Raw genomic sequence first — 27664 nt, 5'->3', positions numbered from 1 at the left:
TGACTCTACAGCCCATTTCTCTCCCCTCACATGTCACGTACACAGCAGCTCAGCAGTTGCTTCGCCAGGCAGGCATCCTGGGCCATAAAGATTGTGGGCAAGCTTATTTGAAGTAGCTCTCTAATGTATATTAATCTTAGGATGTTAATCTTAGGGCCAGGAAACAGATCTCACATGAAGGTGATACTGATTGCTATCCTCCTGGCCATCCTTCTTATCATGTGTACTGATTGTTTATGACCTCCGGGGTTGCCAGATACTCTTCTTTGTAGTTCTCAACTTATTTACCCCAGAAATATTTGTCCTTAATTAGTTTTAGTGGTGTAACTTTTTCCCCACGTGGGGTTTGATGAAATGCTCAGAGGTGACATGATAGCCATGTTCAAATATATAAAAGGATGTCACATAGAGGAGGGAGAAAGGTTGTTTTCTGCTGCTCCAGAGAAGCGGACACGGAGCAATGGATCCAAATTACAAGAAAGAAGATTCCACCTAAACATTAGGAAGAACTTCCTGACAGTAAGAGCTGTTCGACAGTGGAATTTGCTGCCAAGGAGTGTGGTGGAGTCTCCTTCTTTGGAGGTCTTTAAGCAGAGGCTTGACAACCATATGTCAGGAGTGCTCTGATGGTGTTTCCTGCTTGGCAGGGGGTTGGACTCGATGGCCCTTGTGGTCTCTTCCAACTCTATGATTCTATGATTCTATGAAATATGATTGGTTCTTACGAGCACTGTGTAAAAGATTCTTTTGCTAATAAAATGGCCTGGCGAGGGGTGTGGTGGAACGCACTTTCTCCGAGAGCCTTGCTGGTCAAAGCTTTGTGTCTTGTTTTTTAATCAAGGTCCAATCCTTCCTTTACTTTGCAAACACAACATAGTGGTGCCCCGTGTGAGGCAAACCTAAAAGAACCGTGTGAGGCAAACTTAAAAAGTAAACGTGTGAGGCTTGTAAAAAACCTCAGCGAGTGAGGCAAAAGCAAAAGGAAACCTCAGCAAAAGGAAACCTCCAGGATTGGACTCCCCTCGGAGCTAGCAACCTGCTATCCCTCGGTCGCGGTGGATCATCTCCTGCAAAACGATTCCCGGACTTAGGATCTCATTCGCTCGGAACGAGCCCCAAAGACATGCGTCTATTACCCTTCAGGTGAGATCATGGGAAGCAAGCTTTCACAAGAGCAGAAAAAGCATAGGAATAATTTATTATTTTTGCTAGCTCAGGCAGGGCATGATAAGCATTTAGCACCCTTAGTAGAAAAATTGTTGTTAGAGATTGCTAGACTGTGTCCCTGGTTTCCAGAGGGGGGTACTTATGACATTGAGAAATGGAATGAGCTGGGAGATGCACTCCATAGACATCCTGAGTCATCTCTACAAGTCTTGCACACCTGGCGTTTGTGTAGAGACGCAGTTGAAAAGCTTTCTAACCCTTTGCTCCAGCCACCAGCTGTCTCTATGAATGTTCCCATATTGTTGCAACCCCTAGCTGATTTTAAAAATATCATAATATTGTTTCCTCCATCTCAGTCTCTAGATTTGCAGCCTCTCTCTGAGGACTCTAAGGTAATGCCAAAAGTAATTCCATTGGCACCTTCCTTTGCCAAAGATTTTCCTGGGTCGAATGTAAATTCCATGCCAGCTTCCGTGGACCAATGCCCACAAGGGGCTCAGACCACAGTGCAAAAATTGACTATTCCAAATATGGCAGAAGGAAGCAGTGAAGAAAAAATAGCTGACACCTTACCATTATTAGCAGTCCGTCCTGTTGTTCAAAATGCACAGGAACAGAGAGCCCATGAATCATTGCCCTTCACAGTTTTTAGAAAATAGAAGTGTGACAGAAAATGGCTTGCATGGCATTCTTGATGGGCTAAGAGCAGCCAGTACTTTAATTCCAAACCTTGAAGCCTCTGAAGTTTCAATGAAACAATTGGCTTATGAAAATGCTGATTGCAAGACTGCTCTTAAAGCGATGTACCAGAAGCCAGAAACAGAGATTGCTCAAATGATTAAGCCTTGCCAGAATATTGACACTGAGACTCACAAATCTGCCCTCCTAGCAGCAGCTTTGTCTCCTTCAGTGCATCCTGCTAAAGACAGGCAATGCCACAACGGATGGCCTTCCAGCCTGAGTTTAAATGGGAGAACAAAGACTGTTGTGCCAGTTGATTGTCAGGATTTTACTGAAGCTAAATTAGCAGAGCCACCTATCTCTTCTAACACAGTTGCTTTTAACACACAGTCTCCTGTGACAAATCTACGCCATGCCGCTAAGGGCAGTGCTGGTTTGAATCTACTGAAAGCAGAACTTGATACTTTTCAGTTCCAGTGCCCTATGGTGGTTTATAAAATTAAGACATAGCATACAGGTCTGATTCCACCTCAGACAGTGAGACTCATTCTTCATCACCTGTTGCAGACTGTTTCTTCTCCTTTCCTCCCTGAACTTAAAATTCCTAATGAATTTACTTTACAGCAGTTGCAGAGTTTTGGAGTCACTCAGATGAGTGATTCTCCTTAATACAATGTTTTCACCTAGAGGACTACTTTTTTTCTCTAGACGCTGCTGACAAAATAGTGATTTTAAAGTGGCTACATTTGCCTAACACTGGATTTGATATTGCTGTTTGTTATTTGCTTTTTTCTAAAACAGGAGCATGAGTCCTTAATGAGTTCTTTTCTTTCCTATCTGTTTGCATTTACTGACTAAGGATCGTTTATTGTAACCCTCCTAAAGAGTCACACCTAGTTTTAATTCAACAGGTACCCTGAAAATTTGTTTCTGTCCAAAAACAGGTTCCTATTCAACACTCTAGAGAGTTTTAACGTATAAGGATTCTGAAAATAACTGGCATAATTTTTTGCAGCTAATCAGAAAACTGACAGAGATCAGCTACACTTCCACTGCATTTGGTGATTTTTGTGTAAAGTGGGATTTTTTTTATCACATTGGTGAATTTCTATCTTTCTCCTATGCTAGATTTTAATCTACTCTTTGTTCTTGACACTGAAATATCTCTTTTAACGCCTAGAACTATGCCTTTCTATGCTGCTCATGTTTCCTCACATTTTGCTCCCATAAAGGATTCAAAGATATAATTTCAGAAGGAAATCAACATACTGATTCTGCTCTGAAATCATTATGTCCAGTATTTTCTAATGCAATTGATAGCCATGCATTTTTTCACCAGGAATCTAAGCAGCTGATTGAATCTAAGCAACTTATTTTTAACTATTTTTCCATTCCTTTGACACAAGCTAAGGATATTGTTGGTGGATTTCCTTCATGTGCTTTAACGCCTGTTAACTTTACCTTAAATCAATTAACTCTTTCCTTTCCTAATAAATTTTCTCCTATGGAATACCATTGCAGGAAAGAGGTACCTATGGAACGATCTCTGGCATGCCATCTAGTGACGTACCAGCAGCTCCCCAACCTGCAGTGAGAGGGACCTGTTCCTTTGATTATCTGTTCCTTTAATTACCTAGGGGCAGGATGCCCTACTGTTCCTATATATTTCATATATACTCTTATGAAACTGCAGGTTATTACAATGTTCCGATCTGTTTACAATTTGTCTGTAAATATTCAATAAACCATTTCCATTCTTTTATAAAAGGTCTGTTATCTTGATTTCTTATTTTTCTGGTAAGTTTTGCCATTTCTGCATATTTTATAAGCTTTTGAATCCATTCTTCCTCTGATGGAACTTCTGCTTCTTTCCATTTGGGGGCATTCTTGCTGCTGTAGTAGCATACATGAATAAGTTTCTGTACAATTTGGGAAGTTATGTCCTTCTAATTCCCAAAAGCTTCTGGGTGTTGTTGTTTTTAACAAATGCTATTACAAACATCCTTTTCAATTCATTATATAGCATTTCCCAGTAAGTTTTAACCTTACTACAAGACCACCACATATGATGAAAAGAACCTTCTTTCTCTTCCAACACTTATTTGATTTAGATTTATACATTTTTGCCAATTTACCTGTTGTCAGATACCATGAATATATCATTTTCATATAATTTTCTCTAAGACCATAACATGCTGTAAACATCAGGAAGAACTTTCTGACAGAAAGAGCTGTTTGTTAGTGGAATGGACTCCCTCAGGAGGTTGTGGACTTTCATTCATTGGAAGCTATAAAGCAGAGGTTGGATGGCCACCTGTCATGGATGCTTTAGCTGAGATTCCTGCATTGTAGGGGGTTGGACCAGATGACCCTCAGGGTCCCTTCCAACACTACAGTTCTTTGGTTCTATGATCAGTATGGAGGGGGTTGAAAGGGGGTGGCCGAATCAGGAGAGAAAAGGCAGCGCAGAAAGAGGAGTGATCTGTGTGTAGGAGAGAGTTGAGGAAAGTGACGAGGAGGGTGGAGGAAAAAAGGGAGTAAGAGTAAAAATGGGGATGCAAAATAAGTTGCAAAAAGGAGGGAGTAGGAGGCTTGGGGATAGGGTTGAAGATGAAAGCAGGGGCATGAAAGGGCCTGAAAAACAGGAGATGGGATGAAGGTGATAATGCGTGCAAAGCAGAGCTGCAAAAAGAAGAGACCTCAGCAGTTGCATGAGATGGGAAGGGGAAGCTCTAGAGGGTTAATGTGTCAGGAATGGCAAAGAGTTTGGCAAGTGGAGGAAGCATGAGTGCAGCCTCCTGTAACTTTCCTATTTTATTACGCCTTGCAGCGGGGAACAGCACAGAGTTTATAAGGATGGGGATGTGTTGTACCCCCTGGTACAGACTCCATATTGACTTCTTTAACTCCTTCTGGCAGCTGGAAGCGGAACATTCTCAGCAGGCTGGTCAGTAGCATGAACATTTCGGTCTTTGCCAGCTGCATTCCCAAACACATGCGAGACCCTACGGAGGAGACAAGGGGAAAGCAGCAAGTGAGCAATAATTTACTTTCCAGTGTCCATTTCTTTGTACTCTACACAATACTATGGTGAACTAGGCATAGTTAGGACAGGGAAATAATCAAGGCTGTTGTCAATTCCCTAGCCTGCTGAGTGCCAACATTTCATAGTTGATTATGAGAGGCAAACTTTGGTCAACTGCCCTGAGCAATAGCGGCAGTGGCGTAGCGTGGGGGGTGCAGGGGGGGCCGGCCGCACCGGGCGCAACATCTGGGGGTTAGGGTTAGGGGGCGGAAATCCACGGGTTAGGGGGCGCAAATTACTTGCCTTGCCCCGGGTGCTGACAACCCACGCTACGCCACTGAATAGCGGGATAAGTCACAAACCCCGATTGAAAGAAACTGAAAGAGATGGGAAGAGAGGGAGTAGAGGTTGTAGAAGCTGATTACCTTGTGCTTGCACCCCTGGTTTCGGTGTCAAGGTTTCTGGGTTTCTTTGTTTATTTGGTGCTGACACAAAGAATGCTGTAAGGCTTTAAAAAAAAACCTCAACTGCCTGTGCACAATCCCCAAGGGTGATGTTCTATGAGCTTAATAATCTTCTTAATAATCTTCTTCTTAACCTTGCATTGTGCAAGAAGGTCCAGCACAGGGCTAATCATTTTTTTTATTTAAAAAAAGAAATCATAATACTCTGAATTCGTTCTTCTCTCCCTCCCACCCAACAACATAAAATGTTTGGAAGGGTATATTGCTGGTGGGCAGGGACAATAAGGAAAGCGCCATATAATATCTGCAAGTTTAATATTCGAAGGGCAGCTCATAGAATGTCTAGTTGTAGGGTCACAGCTAACCGGGCTGAGACAAAGTCTCTGCCTGAGAGCTGCTGTCAGCCAGAGGTGACACTATAAGACTCAGTAAAAGAACTCTTTGATGTCTTATGGAAAAAGTAGAAAACTCATGATCTCTAAGATGAATTAGGCACTTTAATTTGCCTTTCAACTGTTTCATCATCATAGTCTTAGAATACGATGGGATTCTAAGTGTAATATGAGAATTATGACTCAACAAATCCCAGCATTAAGAATGCAGTTGAGTGTACATTATGCATCGACCCAGGTAATCAGGCCTATTGTTCTCCGCCAGCCCACCTGAGAAGTTCATTGTAAAAGAGGTCTGAGCTGGTGCTCCAAGCTCAAACTGCATGGCTCTTACAAGCCATTTTTAAGTCTTTATACCCAGTGCTATTTTCCTAGAAAAAGAGGTGCTAAAACTTACCACAAATACCTTTTATAATGGCAATGATGCCCACCTGACAGGTGCTGGAACTGAGTTCCTGTGAGTTCCAGCTGGGAAAAAGCCCTGCTCATACCAATAATTTAGGAACTTTCAGCACTGTAAGTCAAGTTTTACTGCCTGTGCAATGTTTTCTGAATGCTGTGTGGAAAAGCAAAGGAATCTGACCTTTGGAGAGTTTGTATGTGAACCATTATAAACTTACCAAATGTGTGGTCTTTTCCCTCTTCTTTGGAAGAGGGAACTTTTGAAAAGAACTCACAAGGGCATATATTAAAGGTCTAGCAGCCTATATTTCCACACTTTACTTTGCTGCATATTTTTTGATTTAAAATCTTTGCTGGGGTGTTCTCACCAAAAGAGTACTTGCCCCAAACCTGGATCTTGGAATTCTCCTTTCTATATACTTATTTTTTCCCCTGACAACCAACCAGAAGAACCTGTAAAACCATGCTGTATTATCATACAAAAATGGCTGGCTCATCTTTACTCTGAAACAACATCTACAACAATTGAATAGGCATATAGTGGTACCTCGGGTTAAGTACTTAATTCGTTCTTGAGTTCAGTTCTTAACCTGAAACTGTTCTTAACCTGAAGACCACTTTAGCTAATGGGGCCTCCTGCTGCCGCCGCGCCGCCGGAGCCCGATTTCTGTTCTTATCCTGAAGCAAAGTTCTTAACCTGAAGCACTATTTCTGTTTTTTAATAATAATATTAATAATATTTATTCTAATTTTCACAAATACAAAAAAAATTGAAAAAGACAAAATACAATAGAATAAGGGGAAAAACAAAAATAAAATTAAAAATACATTAAAAATAAACCACCCCTCCACCCCACCAACAAGAGAAGAAATAAAAAGCAAAAACATTTTAAAAAGAAACACTTCCATTTTTCAGAATTCCATCCTTCAATAACTTATTTCCTCGACCTCCTCCCACCTCCCTTTTTGTATTCCAATTATTAATTAAGTCAGCAAGTTCTTTCCATCTTTCACTGCTTACTCACTTATTTATCTTAATCCATTTAAACCTTATCCTCCCATCAACATGTAGAAAATTATCCATACTCCAATCTAATAGGAAGAGAAAAGAGAAAAACCTGAAATCTTATACCCTTAAATCCTAATATCTCAAATCCTTATCATATTTCCACTAAAGTCAAAGAAATTCATTCCACCATCTCCCAACATTCCTTAATTGTGCAATATTATACTAAATGCTGTTTTAGAAAATTCCCATTTTTCCCCCACCATCTCTTCCCCCTGGTTTCAGATTTTATCAGTCTTTTCTGCTAATTTTATCAGTCTTTTCTGTCAGTTCCATTAATTCCATCAACCCGGTGCTCTTATATCCGAGGCTCTTAACTCTTCTCCCTGATCTGTCTGCGGGTTTCTTTCAGTACCTAAAATTAAATCCCAAAGGGCTTTATTCTCGGCAGCTCCTTTATTCAATTTCAACATGATTGCCCATACTCCATGTTCAAAATTGTAATCCAAGAGGTACTCCAAAGCATACTCCACAGTCTCTTTGAGGTTACGGAATTCCACTTTTCCAAGCTTTCCCGCAGTGCCACCCTCCAACAGAAAGTCCATCCATCTTGCCTTATTCAGTCCAAGTGGGGCACTGCCTCTCCAGATCTGACTTTCAAAGTCTGTAACCTCGAACTTCAATTTATGTCCATCAATTTGATTCACTGAGGCCAAGGCCTCCACTTGAGTTTCATCTTCAAGAGACAAAACAGGTTGTTTTGGTTGTTCCATCCTCTTCTCCAATGCTTGCCCTTTGGAAGTTGGTTCCACATCCCAAACAGCGCCTGTTAAATTACTCACTTTCTGTTCCAAGACAGATACATTCTGTTCCAAGTCAGAGACACTTTGTTCAAAAGTGTCCACTGTCTTTATCAGTTGCTCCAACAGAGCAGTTATTTTATCAGCCATGTTCCCAAGAGCTTCTTGTTTTTCCAGTATTATCTTAAAATTCTTCAAGGCTGCTTATTTCTCAGCCTCCATTCTTTAGTGGAATTTTCCGCCTCAGAAGTGTAACAGTCGCAAGCTCCCTCTATCGGCAACAGTTTCTATTTTTGTTATTTTCAATTCAGAATTCAGTAACAAAGTTACAAATCAGCTCTTCTTCTTTTTAAATACCACGAAATCAATACAAAAAAGTATATATCTCTATTCAACCGTCCATCAAGATGTGTTCCATTCCCCGTTATTATTTTTTCAAAACGTAAAGCCTTTTGACAGCCCGATCCCAGGCTTGAGACAGTGGTAAATTAGATCGTCTTCTTCACTGTCCTGCAGGTTAAAATCGTCCACAAAAGAATTCCCCCCTCTTCCCCTGCTTCCGAGAGGGTGTTCAATGTCTTAAATGGTGAAAATTAATACTTTACAGAATACTTTTCATAGGCTCCAGCTTACGGCGGCTTTCCTTTAATCTTTTTACAAAATGGAAGGTGGACTTCCTGTTTAGACCTTCACGTTCAAGTGCCAAATCCAAATGTTTAGTAATCCAATTCAATTTACTTACGAATATTTACTTAAAGTCCAAATGTCCACAGGGAAAGTCGGCGCTTTCTGGCAACAGCTATGCGGCTTCACTCCCTGAATGTAGCGGTTGGTTCGATGTACCGCGCCGCTCACCCCACATCGCTCCGGAGCCCCGAAACCAGGTCTCCCCGCGAGTAGGGGAGGCGCAAAAGGTACGTGCCAAATCCCAAGCCCATGGTCTTCTTCCGTCTGTGGTTTTTTGTGGGTCTCCGCCTCGCCGTGGCGGTCAGACCCTTGTTTCCAGGGAGCGGATTCCTCCGAGCTGGAGGAAATCCGCCATTGCCAGAAGCACCAACCCGGAGATCCGCCTGAAGCACTATTTCTGGGTTAGCGGAGTGTGTAACCTGAAGCGTATATAACCCGAGGTACCACTGTAATTATTTGTATAAAAAGGTTAAGAGATATTTGGAAGTTAGCAATGAGGATGTCTGCTGAATTTCTGCAGGAACAATACTTTACAGCACGTGGCAGATGATATTACACACCCAGCTCCTGACAGATATGGGGCAAAAATACTCCTTTGTTCTTTGAAAACGGAAAACTGACACATACCCCAATCTCCTATAGAGGTCAGGATGAAAGAAGTAGAAAGCAGGGTAATTTCATTGCAGACTCAGTTCTGAGTGTGGTTTCAGACCAGGCTAAATTACATCCCAGGAAAAGATGTAGGGTAGCTTTAGCCTAAACATGCCCAGCAGTGCTACTCCTGCCAGAAGGATGTTATTTCTGCTCTTATATTCCTCCCTTGCTGCTGCTGTTGTCATTTCCTGGAATCTCCCCAATAAGCATGCCTACAAATCACAACATAGCTTGGACATTGGCATTTACCTGCACCAAATGGCAGGTATTCTTCTCTAGCCACATATTGTCCGTTCTTGTCCAAAAAATGATTTGGGTTGAACTCTGTTGGCTTCTCCCATCGTGTTGGATCAAGAAGAACAGAACGCAGATTGGGAATAATAATAGTCCCCTGCAAAGAAGAAACAATTGAAAGGGAATGCACTCAGAACACTGGATTGTCCTTCACTACCCCAGGGCTAATATTTGTGAAATTCAAACTGAATTTAAACTGGGTGGGGTTTTTGTGGGGAGAGTGGCATTTACCAGTGGCCAGATTCATCTCCAACTTATTTCCATTTAAAAGCTGCCTGTATGGGCAGGGGAAAGGACGGTCTCGTTCTCTCCATCCATCTTTTAAAAGGGAAGACCCCAAACCAGAGGAAGAGTGCTGGTCACCATATTTTCCCCTCCTTGATACATGAATAATAGAATTCCAGAGCTGGAAGGACTCCACAGGACATCAAGTCCAATCATCTGCGATACAGGAATCTCAACTAAAGCTTAAATTACAGAAGACCATCCAACCTCTGCTTTGAAATCTCCAATGAAGGAAGGTCCACACCTCTGTCAGAACTTGAAGCCATTGGTTTAGGTCCTGCCCTCTAGAGCAGGAGAAAACATGCTTTTTCTATTTTCCATGTGATAGTCCTTCAGATAGTTGAAGATGACCATCATATCTCCTCTCAGTCTCCCTTTCCCCCAGGCTTTAGCATAACTAGCTTCCTCAATCATTCCTCATAAAGCTGAATTTCCATACCCTTTATACTCTTGCTCACCCTCCTCTGCACACATTCCAGCTTGTCAATATCCTTCTTAAACTGTGGTACCCAGAACTGAACACAGGACTCCACGTGTGGTCTGACCAAAGTAGAATAGAGCAGTACTATTATTTCTGGACACTATCCTTCTGTTGATGCAGCCTTGTATAGCATTAGCTTTTTTTTTTATGCTGCATCACACTGTTGACACTATACTCCTGACCAAAAAAAAATAGCACTAGCCAATGGTGAAACAAGTCTGCAGATGGAACTCCTGCTCTTGTGTGGTTTTTTTGCTCTTCGGGTTTTAGACAACACAAGCTCCTGAATGGCTGCCTGCAACACTCAGTACGCTGCAGCCCAGTGATTCTGTTTGTTCTTGGGATACAGGAGTGCAGTTGTATCATGCTTCTATACCTTGGGAATGAGGAAACCGCAAATCTTCACATCCTCTGTACAATGCCTGGCAACCCCAAAAAGTAAGGCATATTTAAAGCGCTGTGTTTCATGAATCACAGCATTGATGTAGGGCAATTTCTTCTTATCTTGATAGCTGATTGAGTGAGCAGAACCTATGACATCTTCTATCTCCTTGTAGGCTTTATCTGAAGAGAATGATAGAAACATATGGTTTATTTTGAATATTGCATTCCCCCCCAAGATGGACATTTATTTCCCAAGAACTTATTCCATACGATTCTGTGAATGAGTCCCTGTTTCTTACATTTATAGCCCACCTATTCCTCCAAGGAGCTCATGTCAATGTACATGATTCTTCTCTACTATAGATCCCAGGGGTGAAAAAGGGGAAAGTGAACCTCCGCTCAGCTGTTTCCGGTTACTAGAGCTGGCTGTAGGGCTATGATCCAAGGCTGTCTGTTTTACACTTAAAAACAAACAAACATATCCTCCACCCCACAATATTTCCTACTTTCTTTCATTAATCCTCTTTTCCTTACTTGATCTTGGCAAACATCAATCAGGGAAAGGGCTCAGGCACTTATTTCACAGCAGAGGCAATGATGGCATCTGCTGGGGACCTCTTGGCCGGTCCTCTGCATGGGATCCAACAGTTAGAGGTTGAGGTCCCTTTGCTCTCCCCCCTAAAATATTTGAGGGGCCCGGACCTCCCAAAGTTGATGGATGTTACCATTCAAATGTGGACTGGGGCTTACTTGCCCCCTAATAATTTATTTGATTTGGCACCCCTGCCTCTTTATATCAAATAAATGAGCTTCTCTCAAAGAGAAAATCACTGTTACTGAAGTCATAATCTGTGCATTGGTTAACATTTCATATTTGTTGCAGAGTTTTAGACGGGGTATGGCTTACAGGTTGTCATGAAGGTACCTGGACTTCAGGATTCATCACTATACCCCTGGCAAAAACAATGACCTCTTTATGCATCTTTCTCTCCCTTCCTTTGGCCATGCCGTTTCCCAGTCTTCAAATTGTCTTCCCTCTATTTGCACAGCCATTCCTCTCCTTCAGAAAAACTTTCATTGACTCACTTAGCTTCATCCACTACCCACAACCGCCTCCTGTTCCAACTTTCTTACACATTCAGACCCTTCATCTCTTCCTGTCCCAGGAATAATAGATTGGAAGCTTCCTATGGGGACAGGGCATTCAGGGCACTTTACACTTCTGCTTCTGTTGACCTTGATTTTAGGTTCCAGAAACTATGTAGGAAAATGTTGGTGGGGAAAAGGGTTCTTTCTAGATGAGTAAGTCAAAAGCATTTAACTTATTTTGATAACCCTTTGTCTTCCAAAACTTCCATCACAAACTCACTAACTTTTAACTATTTCCGTTCCTTTAAGTTCCTTGTTTTAGCACCACATCAGATATGAATGAAGCCTTTAAAGAATTACAGTCCACTGTCAAGAGGTCAAGAGAAGCCCAGGCACCCATAGATCCCTCTCTCACCTTGGATATCTGGATGACTTGCCAGGAGGAGAAGCGCCCATTTCAAAGAAATGGTGGTTGTGTCTGACCCTGCCATAAAGAGGTCAAAAATGCACTGGGCCAAGTTTTCTTCATCATAGGTGGACTCTGGGTCATTCCTGCTCTGATGTTGAAAATAGGGAAGGTGACATGTCATTTACATGCATTACAACCTGTCCTTCAGCACTTACTTTATCTACTTTCACCCACTTATTACCATACCACCAGGAAATGCTTAATAAGGGGTCAAGGGTCCCATCACACCACCTGAAGTGAAATGGGAAGGTGCCACCACCACTGCCCTGATGCTGCTGCTTCCTCCCTTACCTGCATTGCATAGCAGTGCCTGCAAAGTGACAGCAGCAACAGTGGTATCCAGTAAGATCCTGTGAGATTTTGATGAAACCTCACCGAAGCTGCCACCACTGCCAGCACTGCTTCTTCACCAGTGGTGGACTCTAGCAATTTGGCTCCAGGGACCACACATTCGCTCCATAAGACACACTTTTTTCCTCTTAAAAAGTAAGGGGAAATGTCTGTGCGTCTTATGGAGCGAAGGTGTGGTCCCTGGAGCCAAATTGCCAGAGTGTGGCAAGCTCCTGGCTGCTCTTTGGGGGTGGGTGGGGAGCCGCGCTGCTCTGCTGGCAGCCTCTGCTTCCCCCTGCAGCCCCGGGATGCTTTGGGAAGAGCGGGCAGGCTGTGTGCAGATGCCCCATGCTCCTGAGCTGCTCTTTGGGGTGGGGGTGGGAGCCGCGCTGCTCTGCCAGCAGCTGGGGCTTCCTCCTGCAGCCCCGGGAAGCTTTGGGAGGCTTTGCGTTGCTTTCGCTGAAGCCAGAACACCAAGAGGGATAGCTGCGCAAAGGCTCTTCAACAACATTTGATTCAGAATATATATTTTTTCTTGTTTTCCTCCTCTAAAAACTAGGTGCATCTTATGGTCGGGTGTGTCTTATAGAGCGAAAAATACAGTAGGTGGTGCATCAACAGGGATGTCTCCTGTTGGCACTCCACTGCACAAGGCTGTTAGCAATTTCACTCCTCCCAACCTTTTTAAACCTCGTTTGAACAGTTTGTTATAATACTGTTGTTGTTGTTGTTTTAAAATAAACATTTTAAAAGCCTTAGCCCCACCCACTAAATTGCTTCATGGATGGATCCAGAACAGGTGGTCCCCGGGGTGGCCTACAGAAAATTGGCCTGAATTGAGAGCCACAGATTGAGGCCACAAGGCACACAAGGGGGATTGTATACATTCCTGCAAAGGATAGCATGAGTTAGAACTATGCACCAACTTATCCTCCACTGAAGAAAAGTGAAATTAAAAATGAAACCATTGAATCAGTAGAGCTTTCCTGTTGTCTCTGCCCATGTTTGAATGTGAGATGAACACCAATCCAGAATAATTTATGCACAGAAGCAATGCTCCAAAGGGAAGACCCCTTACTTGACACACACAAATTTCTACTCATTCACACTCACATTTGGGGTTATGGAAATACCTGGCATTTCCTATCCATTTCAATAGATGTTTATGGATGGAAGTCAACCTACTTTAGCAACTAAAATGACTATGAGGGAAATTTGGCGAAACTCGATGTGCTTTTCAGCTGAGATTCAGAATAAAAATATTGGTGTCTTTGCAAGACATTAGTATTCACATGTAGGACGGAATATAACAATTCCTTGGATGAGCAGTTTCAAAGCAGGTACTTACTTTCTCCATCTCAAGTAGATAGAAATCAATGAAATCCTGTGGCTCATGCAGAGCCAGATTCTCCTTATGCTTCGCTATCTCCTCCTTTGCAAATGACACTACCATCTCCATGCAGGACAAGGCCTTCTTGTGGGGCCCTGGGAGATGTTTCATGAGCCATGGGAATGCTTCATACAACTAAAGAAAAGATAGCAAAAATGCTGTCATTACCATGAGGAAGCTTGGTCACATGTTTCATGTTTTGGATCAGCACTTTAATAATCTGCATAATCCTTCAGGGCTAGCATATTACTTTGAGTCTAACTGAGAAGAAGGAAGGTGTTTGCAGCTTCTCCTGAATCTCACAACAACTGGTTCTGGGAATTATCCCTAGCTGAAAATGTGAAAGAAAAACATTGCTCAATATATTTTCCAGCTCCCAGACTTCATTCCAAAACTGGGAATAATCCCAGGACTCCTCCTGGAACAAGTGAGTGGTCTTTTTGCAGGAGGTGGGGACGGGGGGGAGGGACATTCAAGTAAGTTGACATTTAAACATGAATTTGTCTAATATGCAAATTCAAGCACAGCCGTCCTTTGAAATGTGCACTTCTGCAATTTTTATTATTACTTATTTTATTTATTAAATTCCCCAGTTGCCCTGTCAAATAATGCCCACCTTGCTCTACAAAAAATCTTTTAAAAACATCTTTAAAAATCTTTTAATCTTTTTTCTATTTTCTGCATTAAGATCAATTGCATACCTTTTCTGAATACCATATATATATACATATACCATATGTATATACCATATATATATACTTAATGGTATATATATATACCATATATATATACTTAAACAACAACAAAAAAGTTGTACATTTATGTCATTTGTGACAAGGGAAACAAAGTTCACAACAACAAAACAACAAAACCCCAAAACTCATATATTCTGACAATAAATCTTAGTGTACAGCTAACTTCCTGTCCCAGTGCCTCAGGAATATTTTGTCTTTCTTAAAACCTGAAGATCTTAAACTGGTCCATAATAGGGCTGACAATATATTACCTCAGGTTCAGCAAACAAGTCCCATGAGTCTTGATATTCAGTGGGCAGAAAGAAAACAAATGTAATTTACTATGATGGCAACAAAACTATGTAATTCCCTTCTTGAGAAGATTATTATGCTAACCCTGTGGGCTCTAAACAACCTGTTTTGAAGGTCATTGTTCCATTTTTATCCCATCTTTCCTCCAAAGAGTCCCCTGTGGTTGGACATAGTCTCCTTATCTTTATAATAATCTTGAGAAATGATTTATGCTATGAGATCGTAAATGGCCCTTATCTTAGATTAGATTTAAACCTAATCTATCATCTCCAACACTCTATCCTCTATCATAATGGATTCCAGAATGCTGAATGGGGGCCCTAAGATCCTTTGGAGACCTCTCTGGCTCAGTAGGAATGAAAATGTCTACTCACAGAATGCTGGGTACTGCCTTGAAATTTTAGGACAAGATCTATGGCTTCTATCAGCTTCCAGAACCTTTCATCTTCAAGAGCAAACCGGTACCCAAAAGCCACAGCACATATCACGTTGGAGACTGAATTAGTGATGGGCATGGAGGGGTCAAGTGGTTGACCTGCAAAATAAAGTTATACTAATGTGAGTTCAGCTGCTCCTGCTCATACTGAGAGTGGGATTTTATGATGGTCAAGAGAAACCCACTGTGATCTCCAGCACAATAGGGCAGTGTCTCTCACAGAAGGTTGATGGTTCAAGTCCACCCAGGGACAGCTGTGGTCAGGATTCCTGTATTGCAGGGGATTTGACTAGATGACTCTCTGGGTCCCTTCCAAGTCTACCATTTTGTGATTCTAAAGCATATTACATTCCTTTCCAAAATGGACAGAGGCAGTACACATAGATTTCTGCAGACTGGAAAATAAGAAAACCCATCACCATCACCTAGGATCATGTACCCTTTGAACTTGCAATGGCCTCCACAAGCTGACGGGCCTCCTCTGCTATTTGGTGCTCCATGCCTTTCTTCCCCAGTCCCAGCTTCCGCATAGTAACCACTCCAAGCCGTCTCTGTTGCTTCCAGACGTGACCATTTGATAATATAATACCTATGGGAAATCATTGAGAAATTATTATTTACAGAAATTAATGTAAATCATTAAGTTGTCAGCCTGGAAGAAACTATGTTCACTGAAGTTCATGTCCTTGAATTTAATAACTACTTAGTCTCTCTGAAGCAAAGAATTAGAAGATGATGCAGAATCCGTCTCAGAGTATTATATGGGTATCTCTACGATATTGGCATAACAGAACCTCACTTTCTATTGCCTTTTCTCATTCAGAAATTCATTATTGTGTGATAACAGAACAGAAGTCAGGTGGTCCCAGAAGTCCCTGCACTTTACAGTATCAGAAAAACATGAGATCTCCAGATATGTGATATCTACGATAGGGGATTTTGTCTAGCATTTAAAATCATGGAAAACTCAGGTGATACCTGCAAGTTCAGTCTTTGTTGCACAAAGACCCAGTGTTGATAAAAATAAACCCAACTCCTTCTGTGGCATTAGCTTTCCCTCCCAGTTTGGTGTCATCAGCAAATTTGATGAGCATCCTCTCAATTCCTCCATCCAAGTCATTTATAAAGACATTGAACAAAAACATGCCCAGGTCAGAACCTTGCAGCACCCCCTTGTCCTCCTTTCCAAAATGATGAGGAACTATTAATGAATTTGGGTTCTGTCAGTCATCCAGCTACAAATCCACCTAACAAGTTCCTCATTCATCCCACATTTTAGCAACTTCCTTGCAATAATATAATGGGGGGTTTTGTCTTTGACTTCTGGGAAATGAAATTGCCAGTGAGGCAATGGAGGAATTTGCCGGACCTTACATTCTTGGCAGAGTTTGAGTTCCAACAGATATCAGGGAAATTGAAGTCTCCCATGACTCTCCTTTTTTGAATGTTTGGTATTCTGTTCTAGGGAGGTAGCATCTAAGTCTTCAGTCTGGTTTGGCAGTCTATAGCAGAGTCCCACAGTAAGGTCACTGATGTTTCTCTCTCATACAGTTTTTACCCATATACTGTAGTCTCAATCTGCTTTCCTTGCTCAAGGTCTCTTCAACGGGTGTATACTTTGTATTGTTTTTGACTCTTATTTAGTTGTTGTTTCTGCACTGTTTTAAAACCATTTTAACTGTTTTTTATATATCTGTAAGTTGCTGTGAGACACTCATGCAGAAGGCAATTGATAAATTAATAAGTGACGATGATGGTGACTGCCCACTGGGTCTACCCTACGTAGGATTATTGTTCAGTACCACCAAACTCAGCTGCTCTCTATACTCCTTCCACATGTACTTGAATTCTTGTATGTGGTGCAATATCGCTTAGCTGTTACTATGCTATATACATATACCTATGTGCCTCTTAAATACTCCCCTCAGTTTCCCTGCTCTTGCCTCTCATTGGTTTCCAATTCCTGCACCTGTCATCTGGCATCCTGCTGATTTCAAGCCAGTAAGATTTGCTCTTGAAGCCCCTCATCATCATAAATTTAATGACTTTTAAAATCATTTATTAGTGCGTTTATACCCCATTCTTTCTCCCAAAGGAATTCCACAACTGCAAACAACAAGCAACACAACAACAATAAATATTTTAAAAAATTCAAATACAGATGCAGACTGGGAAAGTTCTCAAATGCTTCTTGGAAGGGGAAGGTCTTTGGAAAGTGCCGAAAAGACAACGGGGGACACCTGTCTACTATTCAAAGGGTGGGAATTCCAAAGGGTAGGGTCCCATGCCTATATTGCGTGGAATGGGCCTTCTTTGATGGTATCTGCAGGAGGCCCTCACCCACAGAGTCTGGTTATTGACTAGATATATAAGGAATGAGATGATCTTTTGTGTATCTTGATCCCAAGTTGTATATGCCTTTATACACCAAAACCAACCTCATTTAATTATTCTGTGAGCCACCCCAATATTTTTTGACGAAGGGCGGTATATAAATTTAATAAATAAAATAAAATAAACCCAGTAGCTAATTGGCAGCCAGTGGAATTCTTTCAACTGTGGCGTAACATGTTGGCTGTTTGTGCCCCCATGAGCAGTTGACCCATTGCATTATTCATCAGCTGCAGCTTCTGGACTAGTCGCAAGGGCAGCCCCTAATAACAAACATTGCAGTAATCCAACCTGGAGGTTACTAGTGCATGAATGGCTATCCATAAAACACTTGCTAGAGGATTGGGTTGCATCTAGGTAAGTTTTACTCAGAGAAGACTCATGGAAATTAATAGATCTTCATTAGCCATGCACATTAATTACAATGGGTCTACTGTAGGACTAGCATTGGCTCCAACAACCCATTTCCTGCAGTTAATAAAGAAGCTTTGTTTATCCAGACAGTCATTTAAATTTTTCCCTGGGGGAAATACCAGTAGATTGTCTGATTCTTCACTACTCACCCTTTCCTTTTGTGCTGAAGAAAGACGACACTGGTCGCTCGTCAAATTGTTCAGAGTGGTCAATGAGAGCTTCTTTCACTGCTTGGAATCCAGACAGGACTACAAGGGGTATATGTCCCGTCCACATGGTGTAAACGTTTCCATATTGCTTTGCCATCTACCATTTGGGTCAAAAGAGAGGAGAGGAACGTTATGTTCAAAGTAAACAGGTAAGTATTTCGACTTAACACATGAGCTCCAGCCTTCCTTACCTCTACAGCTTCTCACAGCTTCTTTTGCCAGCATCTCCCTCCCTCCCTTCCTTCCTTCGCAACCCATTTGTTTTACTCTCTCTTGCACATTTTGTGCAGGGATGTGGAAACTGGAGCCCACCAGTGACTGTAGAACTGCAACTCCCAGCCCATTGGCCATGATGGTTGGAGCAGATGGGCATTGTAGTCTGGAGGGCACCAGGTTGGCATAAACTGGGCTAGAGCATTGGGTCAGGTTTCTGACCCACGGTGGGTCACAGCAAGAGCATCGCCACCAGACAAATATATGGTAAGGAATTAAAAAGAGGTCTCCCAAATATATCTCTGGGCTAGAGATTATTACCAATTTCAGATGTTTTAAAAGTTACGTTCTTATCTGATGGCTGAGTAGTCTTGTATTCTTTGAATTGCTTTCTCTGAAAAAAATGGCTTATAAATGGCTTGAATAAACAAATAAATAAAAGAAAATATGGACTGACAAGGAGTGAATTCTTGCGCAGAAGGCAATGGAAAACTAGCTGTTTTGATTTTCTATCTAGCTTAGATTGCTGCAATGTGTTATACATAGGGCTGCATCTAACAATGGTTCAGAAATTTCAGATAGTGCAGAATTCAGTGGCCAGGTTGCTCATCAGGAGAAGACTGTTTGAGCATATTACACTGATTCTGCTCTAACTCATTGGCTACCAATTAGTTTCTGGGCCCAATTAAAAGTATTGGTTTTGATCTACAAAGCCTTAGGATCTCAATGTTGGCTTTTCGCAGTATAGTAGCGCAGAGAGCTTGCTGGGGAGAGCTTGCATTAAAAAGAAGGGACTCAAAAATAACTTAAACAAGGTTTTAATAAGAAAAACAAAAACTCCTTAAACACTAAATACAAACAAACAAACACGACCCAACCACCAACCCATCCCCCAGGGTAAAAAGGCAGAGCTAGGTGCTGCCCCTTATATACTGCAACCAATTCCCGACACAGCTTAATCAATGCAACTCAGCAGCACCTGCTATGCCTCACAGCTGTGAAGCTGGATCTCATTAGTTTACTGTGGCCCTTGCTCTGGCCCCTTAAAGGTATACACATTGGGTGAAACAATGATGAACCTTTAGATTTAAAGAAACAGTTCAACATTTCCCCTGCGGTTCATCATTGTGGAACAAAAACATACAGCATACTTTGTACATGTTTTTCATGTGTAACCTTTGGAAGTGCTTTAGTAAAAATGTCTGCAATTTGATTATCACCTGGAACATATTCAAATACAATCATTTTATCAGCAATTAATTTCTTTACAAACTGCAAACGTAATCTTAAGACTCTAGTGCGCTGCGTAGTGGTTTCTGAACATAGGATCTATAAGTCTCATATCTGGTCTTGAGATTCTTTGAATGAAATTTAGCTTTATACCAATTTACAGCTTGGTGCTTAGGTAAATTCTGAACATCATTGTAGCTTTTTGGCTCAAAAACCGCCTTATTGGCATACACAGTATTAAAATGTTCATCTGCAAATCGTTGTGGCTTCTGCCTCTTTCTCTCTGAACGTCTCAGTCCGGAAGGAGAGTCAGACTCCTCAGACTTAATAGGACTAAGTGAACTACTAGTTTCAGGTTGTAAACCATCATTGTCAGACTGAATAGATGCCTGTAGGCTAAGCTCACGGTCAGAAAACTCAAGAGAATCTAACCTCCCCTCAGGTGCCTGTAACTTTAAATCAAACAAATTATCAGATTCAGCAGGCTTTTTGTCTTCTCCCATTAATTCAGAAGCACCATTTCCTGCTGCTCCTGCTCCTGCTTCCTCTTCTTCCTCAGTTTCATTTATACCATCAGTATCTTGGAAAATAGCAACTCCATTCCAATTTACAGTTTGTATCATGCTTCTGGTAATATGAAATTTGCCAGTTGCTGGTACGTAAATTCTGTAAGCCCCCTACTGGTAGCCCATTAATTTTCCCTGAACACTACGCTCACCCAATTTCTGCTTAGCGGGATAATGCATAATTACATCTGAACCCCAAATGCGTAGGTATTTCAGATTAGGGCGTTTTTTAAACAACTTCTCATAGGGGGTGACATCTAAACCAGAATGATAACTTCGATTCCTAACAAAGCAAAACGTATTGAGTGCTTCAGCCCAAAAGTCTTTGGGCAGATTAGCATCATGCAGATAAGTTTTAACCCCTGCCTGCAGGTCACGCTGCACAACTTCAACAAGCCCATTTTGCCAGGGACTTTGGGGGCAAGATAACTCATGAGTAGTCCCCTGCGCTTCCAGGAATTTCTCAAAATCCTCAGAAACAAATTCCCCACCCCGGTCAAAAAACAGGTTCTTAATTGGTTTGTTAAAGTGCGTTTTTACCCAGTTGCAAAAAACTTTGTACTTCTCAAATGCTTGGGACTTCTCAGCTATTGCATAAGTCCAGCAATATCTACTATACTGGTCTATCAGGGTAAGCCAGTACTTAGAACCGCCTAATGATGGTGGGAGTGGCCCAACTAACTCACAATGTACACGCTCAAATGGCTCAGTTACTTTCCTATCTGAGCACCTTCCCTTGCGTGCAACCTTAATCTTATTTTTGCAACAGGATAGACATTGCATAAAGAATTTACATGGTTTTAAGTTGAGGCCATTAACGATATTCTTTGTCTTAATTACATCAGCAAAATTCAGGTGTCCCAGAAGTCTGTGCACCTCATGGACACACCCGGAATGTGGGCTTACATTCCTCAACCCCTGGCTTGACTGTGCTGCTCTGCAATTTATAGGTGATTGGGAGTAGGTGCGAAAATACAGTCTATATAAACCATCAGATTCCCGGGCATACAATAGACGTTTGTTCCCCTCAAAAAACTCACACATTGAATTTAAGAAACGCACAGTTATGCCTTGACGAGCAAAACACCTTACTGATAATAAATTGTCCACTGATGGGCAGTAAATGCAGTTTGCTATCGTAATGTTTAAAGAGTCAAGTTTAACAGTACCCCTGCCAAGCGACTGCAGGACTTGTGAATTAGCTAAATGTACATTACCAATTTCCTCTTCGAAAGAAATAAACAAGCTTTGATCGTTGCAGACATGCTGAGAAGCTCCTGAGTCGACAATAAAAGAATTCCACTTGGCACCTTTAATTCTTTTACGATCTGTTGTCCAAGCATGAAAAGCTTGTGGCTCGTTTCTGTCTTTACGGTACGATGTCGGCTGCTGGGCTGACGACCGTGACTGACGAACAGAAACAGACTTGGGAGTACCTTGCTTTCTTTTGGCTCTGCAGTCCTTTGCAAAATGTCCTTGCTTATTGCAGAACCAACAACGCTTGGCCGCTTTAAATGCGGTCGTATCACCACAAGTTTGCATATGGCGTTCCTCATTACTTCTGGAAATAGGAGTGCTTATGGCACAAGCCTCCCTTCTGTCCAGCTCGCCCATTAATCTTGCCGTTACCCCTTCCACAGTTAATTGTGCTGGTTAAGAACGGACCTCCGGAATGAATTAAGTACTTAACCTGAGGTACCATTGTATAATGGAGAGCAAATGGTGAGTGGGCAGTGCCAAATTTTAGCGCTGCACAGGGAGCCACTGAAATTTGAGAGCCCCAAATCCTCCTCTTCTTCCATCATCATTCTATCAAACTTTTATCTGCATGGCAGCTGCTAGGTCTGCCTGTGTATGGCCTATATAACACAGCAGCAGTGGCAGGAATGAACTAATTCAGATTAACAGATTCACAGAATTAATTCCAAAATCTCTGAATTGGTTTTGTTTTGTTTTGTTTGTTTGTTTATTAAATTTGTTAGTTACTTTTACTTGCCCTTATTACACCTGAAAGTAGTTTGTAAAAATTCTGGGTGACTTGAAAAGGAATTACCGGTAAGTTACTTTTACAATGGAACCTTGGATGATTTTTAATTAAATTTAGTTTTAGTTTATGGTTGCCATCAATTTTGAATTTGATTTTAATTAATTTTTTATAATGTTTTTATAATGTTGAACTATTTTAGTGTTGTTAGCCGCCCTGAGCCCGGCTTCGGCTGGGGAGGGCGGGATATAAATAAAAGTTGTTGTTGTTGTTGTTGTTTGTTGTTGTTGTTGTTATTATTATTATTATTTTAATTCAATGATTTTTAAGTGTAGAGTTTCATCGCATTTAATTGTGTATTAAATTGTGGCCCTTGCAGTTAGCATTTAAACCCATGGTACTGTTTAAGCTTAAATACCAGAATGGTTGGGGAAAATTGATAAAACAATTATTGACATTAGACTGAGTTATTAATAAGAAGTACCTTAATGAAAGTATCTTCAGAAAGCTTCGCCCCGGATTTCCACAAACTTCCAATGACAGGAAGCGGAAAAGGTCCTGGAGGATATTGCCTGCATGACCAGAGTTGTTTCAGGAAGTGCAGAATCGGAAGAACCACCAGCACAGCAATCAAAAATGCCCGTATCTCCATCCTTCTCTTGCTGTCTCTTTCACCTTGTTTCTTTCTAGGATGCTTCAAGAGCTTTTTGATTCCTCAGAGACCTCGGCATTTCTCTTTCTCTTTATATACTCTATTACTAAAAGCAATTAAACAACAAAGGTTCTGACACCCCATTCAAATAGTCCTGTAATGAGACCTCGAGGCACGCACCACAGCCGGACTCTATAATTATTCTTATGTGTGTCACTCAAATGCCGGGGGTGTGTGTTTAATATGAATTGCAATTAGAATTCTAGGTAGTGTAAGACTGATTTGTGCCACAAACATTCGGGGAAATGCATACCAGACATTCATGAAATTAAAAAAGTATGTGAGAAAAGGCCTGCTGGGTCAGACCAATCAGTCCTATTGAGTGCAAGTGCCCATGGGAAGCCCTCAGGCACGACATGAAGGCAATATCCCTCACCCACTATTGTTCTCCAGTATTTGCAGCATCTGATCCTGGAAATCTGGCATTGTTCAAGGGTACAATGGGAAGCCTCAGCCCCCCACCCACCCACTTCCTGCCTCCTTGTTCACGAGGTGGTTCCCTATTTTTCTCCCTTGAAAAGTACATAGAGCTAAAGGAGGAAGCTGGGACATGGGCATGTTTTCCCACATCTTCTTTCTGCTCCACGTGTGCTGGATCCAACTTTGGAAAAGCAAAGTGTGTATGGGCACATTCTTCTTCTCTCCTTCTCCTTTGGTGGTGGTGGGGCTCATCTGGGAGCCAAGTGCATGGTACTTATAGGCAGGGGTAGGCAACCTAAGGCCCAGGGGCTGGATGCGTCCCAATCGTCTTCCCAATCCGGCCCACGGACGGTCCGGGAATCAGCATGTTTTTACATAAGTAGAATATGTCCTTTTATTTAAAATGCATCTCTGGGTTATTTGTGGGACCTGCCTGGTGTTTTTACATGAGTACAATGTGTGATTTTATTTAAAATGCATCTCTGGGGTTATTTGTGGGGCATAGGAATTCGTTCAACCCCCCCCCCCCCCAAAAAAAATATAGTCTGGCCCACCACATGGTCTGAGGGATGGTGGACCGGCCCACCTCTGGAAAAGGTTGCTGACCCCCGTGACTAATCCCTAATTCCCAAGGTGTCCATGGGCCTAAAAATGTTTGTGATCCCTCCTGGAAATGGAAGAGAATCATCATGAATTAGTAGAGTATCCTTCACAAACTTGTCTATTATCCCTTTAAAGTCATTTAAATCGGTAGCATCATGGTTGTGTGAATGTTTTCTTTCTTTCTTTTTAATTTCTCTGCTTCATCTCTCAAATGCTCAGGGAAGTCTGAGGTATCTGTCATATAACCTTGCTTTTCCAAACCATGCATACAGGCAGGTCTGGCACAGCCTTTAAGTGGGGTGAAGCCATTTCCTCAGATGGTGGAAGCCCCTGTGTTGGCATCCCCATGCCAGTGGCAGAGAAGTAATGCTGGCATAGACAACGATTTTGGATAAGATCTTCATTGAGATCTAGGTGATTTTTGACTGAGATCTCAGCATAAATCGCTGAGATCTTTCCTGTCATGGACTGGCTGGAAGCAGAGGAGTGGTGGGAGGCACCAGCTGGGTTACCCCTGAAGGAATCCCCAAGGAAAGAAGGCTGAGAGTCAGGGGATTGGTGGTAGGGTGACAATGAGTGGGCAGAGGAAGAAAAGGGAGCAGACGGGGAGGAGGAGGTATCAGCAGCTGAAGAGACAACAGAGGGGGTCTTTGGCAGGGAGCAGTCCAGAAGCAGAGATGAAGGAGGCTGCGGAAGAAGCCAGGGGGTCTCTCCTTCTTGCTGCAACATTTGCCACACCCTCGTCTCCTGCAAGAAGAGGAGAGACGGACTTTCCCACATGGGTAATATGGGCAACCAAATGGGGTGATTTGCCCTATAGGGGAGAAATGGAGATCAGACTATTTAAGCCCACTTCGTACCATACTGCACACTCACCTCTTCTCATTTTCTAGTGTGGGCTCTGCTGTTGACTTCTTTGAGGGGACTGAGTATATATATATATATATATATATATATATATATATATATATATATGGGGGGTGACACTAACTGGCCTGTGTCACATCTTTTTTGCCTACTTCACATCTTTGAGTGTCATCTGTGTGACTGGAGTGGTGTTTTGTTAGAATTTAGCTCCAGGTGGGTAAGTGGATTTTGGATAATATCTGACTTATATTGGAGCCAGCGTGGTGTTCAGGCCTCTCAGGCGCATCTGGGTCAATGCTCGCCAATGGGGCCACGTTGTGCAAGACAGGTTCAGATACCAAATAAACAGGGAGCATGCAATAAACAGAGAGGAGTTTACAAGGGCTTTGAGCAGCTGGCAGCTAGCTCAGAAAGATGGGAGAGATTAAATCCTTCCTTCAATCCATTCACCTCCTGGACCTCATTGGTTTTGGTTAATTTGGTTGAATTATTCCAATTGCAAATTCTATAGTTGTTACATTTTAATAAATATAACCAGTTAGCCACCTTTCTGGTCTTGAGTCTTCTTGGGTGTGTTGGCAATTAACCATTAGTACAGTGGTACCTTGGTTTTCAAACTTAATCCATTCCTGGAGTCCATTCGACTCCTGAAACCATTCAAAAACAAGGAACAGCTTCCAGGTGGCTGCAGGAGCTTCCGGCAGTCAAGCGGAAGCTGTGTTGGACGATCAGCTTTCAAAAAACATTCGCAAACCAGAACACTTACTCCCTGGTTTGTGGAATTTGGGAGCCAAAACGTATGAGTACCAAGGCATTTGAGAACTAAGGTACAACTGTTCTTCAAAAGAACTGGGTATTAGTTATTTAGGAACATCAGAATGAGGAGGGATGGATTCAGGAAGCGGAGAAAGAATATTGATTTCATGTGCCCTGGAGACCAAGATAGGCAGCAGAGCAAAAAGGAGGCACGTTCTGGGCTGCTGCTGCTGTGTGCCCCTCAACTGAATACTAAAGGTTGTATATATGTGTAAAATAAGCCATAATCTTAAAACACTATAGCCTCTGCCATGTCTCAACTCCCAACAGAAACATGACCCTGGGTGGGTGTCTGGAACCCTTGTGGCTGGATGATGAGGAGTGGTGGGAGGATCTAGCTGGAGAACCCCCTAGGGAAGCCTCAGAAGAGGCAGGCTTAGAGTCAAGGGAGTGGTGGTGGGACAGGTCAGAGGATGAAAGGGCAGCAGAATAGTTGGATGCTGAGCAAGCAACAGGCTTGAGTGAGAGAGAGGAAGAAGAGGCAGAAAGCACTGCAGACATAGGTCAGGAAGCTTAGGAGGACGATGAGGGGACAAAGGCTGTGACAGCTTCACAGGAGCCTGCCGATCCTCCTGTATTCCATTCCCTTCCTCCGTTTTCTCCAGGGACATGGAGGGCCTTGCATGTAGCAGGGCCAATAGCACAGAGAGCACAGGGGGCCCCCTCCCTGACAGAGTTTAAGACTGCTGGGAAAACATCCAGCCAAAGGGGAGACTTAGGGGAAAATAGGAGGCATAGATTGTCAACTGCTTTACTGGGGCTAGTCTTGCCTGTAGGTTTTCTGTTTGTATTCTGTTTCCTTGAATAAAGAATCAACTTCACTGCTCATCCCTGAGTCCCTGTGCTGACCTGCAACAGAACCAGCTCTGACATGCTGGAATCTTGCCTTTGCTCAGCAGAGATTGGGGGACTTGGCACCCAACCTTTGTAGCAACATATATACCACATCTTTGTGAAGGAGGAGTACATAAATAAGTGCATCTTTTCTGCTTTTAAACAGAACTTTTAATTTAATTTTAAACATAACTTTTAATTTCTAGAGTTCCCTGGGGAAAATGATAGATTGTTAAAACTCTCTGGGAATTGTAACTCTGTGAGGGGAATAGGGAACCTCTAACAACTCAAAACCACTAAGCCTAGGGCTTGTCGATCAGAAGGTCGCAGTTCAAATCCCCGTGACGGAGTGAGCTCCCATTGCTTGGTCCCTGCTCCTGCCAACCTAGCAATTCGAAAGCACATCAAAGTGCAAGTAGATAAATAGGTACCACTCTGGCGGGAAGGTAAACAGCATTTCTGTGCACTGCTCTAGTTTTGCCAGAAGCGGTTTAGTCATGCTGGTCACATGACCCGGAAAAAATGTCTGCGGACAAACGTCGGCTCCCTCGGCCAGTAAAGCGAGATGAGCGCCGCACCCCAGAGTCGTTCGCAACTGGACTTAACTGTCAGGGGTCCTTTACCCTTACCTTTTAAACAACTCAACACCCTGAAGAAACTACACTTCCTATTATTCTCTGGGGAATCCATGACTGTTGGTGCAGGTGGTGCCTGGTACTGAACTTGCACTTTATGCAGCTCATGAACCAACATCCTTCACATGGATAAATAAGGAAGCATTTCCTTCTATGCAGTGGAAACCAAACAGCCTGCACTTGAAGAATAATAAGTTGGTAGCATCAGATAGATAAGAAACCTGGGAATATAATAATTATACTATGATATCCGATGTTAATTAGCCTACAAATATGGCACACAGGTAA

General features: G+C 42.3%; 2 protein-coding genes across 4 annotated transcripts in view; one reads left to right on the top strand and one right to left on the bottom strand.

Annotated features, from left to right (window-relative positions):
- The window catches only part of LOC310678399 (cytochrome P450 2J2-like), a 232250-nt gene that overhangs the window by 62866 nt on the left and 141720 nt on the right, over nucleotides 1-27664 (top strand). The gene's annotated exons all lie outside the window — the stretch shown is intronic.
- LOC310678372 (cytochrome P450 2J2-like) overlaps nucleotides 3704-27664 on the bottom strand; it is a 66469-nt gene continuing 42508 nt past the window's right edge. Inside the window, exons 1-9 of one of the 3 annotated variants that reach the window (XM_083442281.1) lie at nucleotides 22974-23180; nucleotides 18437-18593; nucleotides 15922-16071; nucleotides 15421-15581; nucleotides 13959-14135; nucleotides 12227-12368; nucleotides 10715-10902; nucleotides 9528-9669; nucleotides 3704-4853 (exon numbers count right to left, since the gene is read on the bottom strand). In XM_083442281.1, coding sequence (XP_083298407.1) covers nucleotides 4666-4853; nucleotides 9528-9669; nucleotides 10715-10902; nucleotides 12227-12368; nucleotides 13959-14135; nucleotides 15421-15581; nucleotides 15922-16071; nucleotides 18437-18593; nucleotides 22974-23141 — 1473 coding nt within the window. In that variant the 5' untranslated portion in view covers nucleotides 23142-23180 and the 3' untranslated portion in view covers nucleotides 3704-4665. Of the gene's footprint in view, nucleotides 4854-9527; nucleotides 9670-10714; nucleotides 10903-12226; nucleotides 12369-13958; nucleotides 14136-15420; nucleotides 15582-15921; nucleotides 16072-18436; nucleotides 18594-22973; nucleotides 23181-27664 lie in introns of those variants that run through there. The other 2 variants (XM_083442282.1, XM_083442280.1) reach the window with 2 other exon arrangements.

This window comes from Podarcis tiliguerta (genome assembly GCF_965153285.1).
Source record: "Podarcis tiliguerta genome assembly, chromosome: 5".
Classification (NCBI taxonomy): Eukaryota; Metazoa; Chordata; class Lepidosauria; order Squamata; family Lacertidae; genus Podarcis; species Podarcis tiliguerta.
The sequence above is the reverse complement of the archived record's forward strand: the minus strand, read 5'-3'. Positions and strand labels throughout refer to the sequence as shown.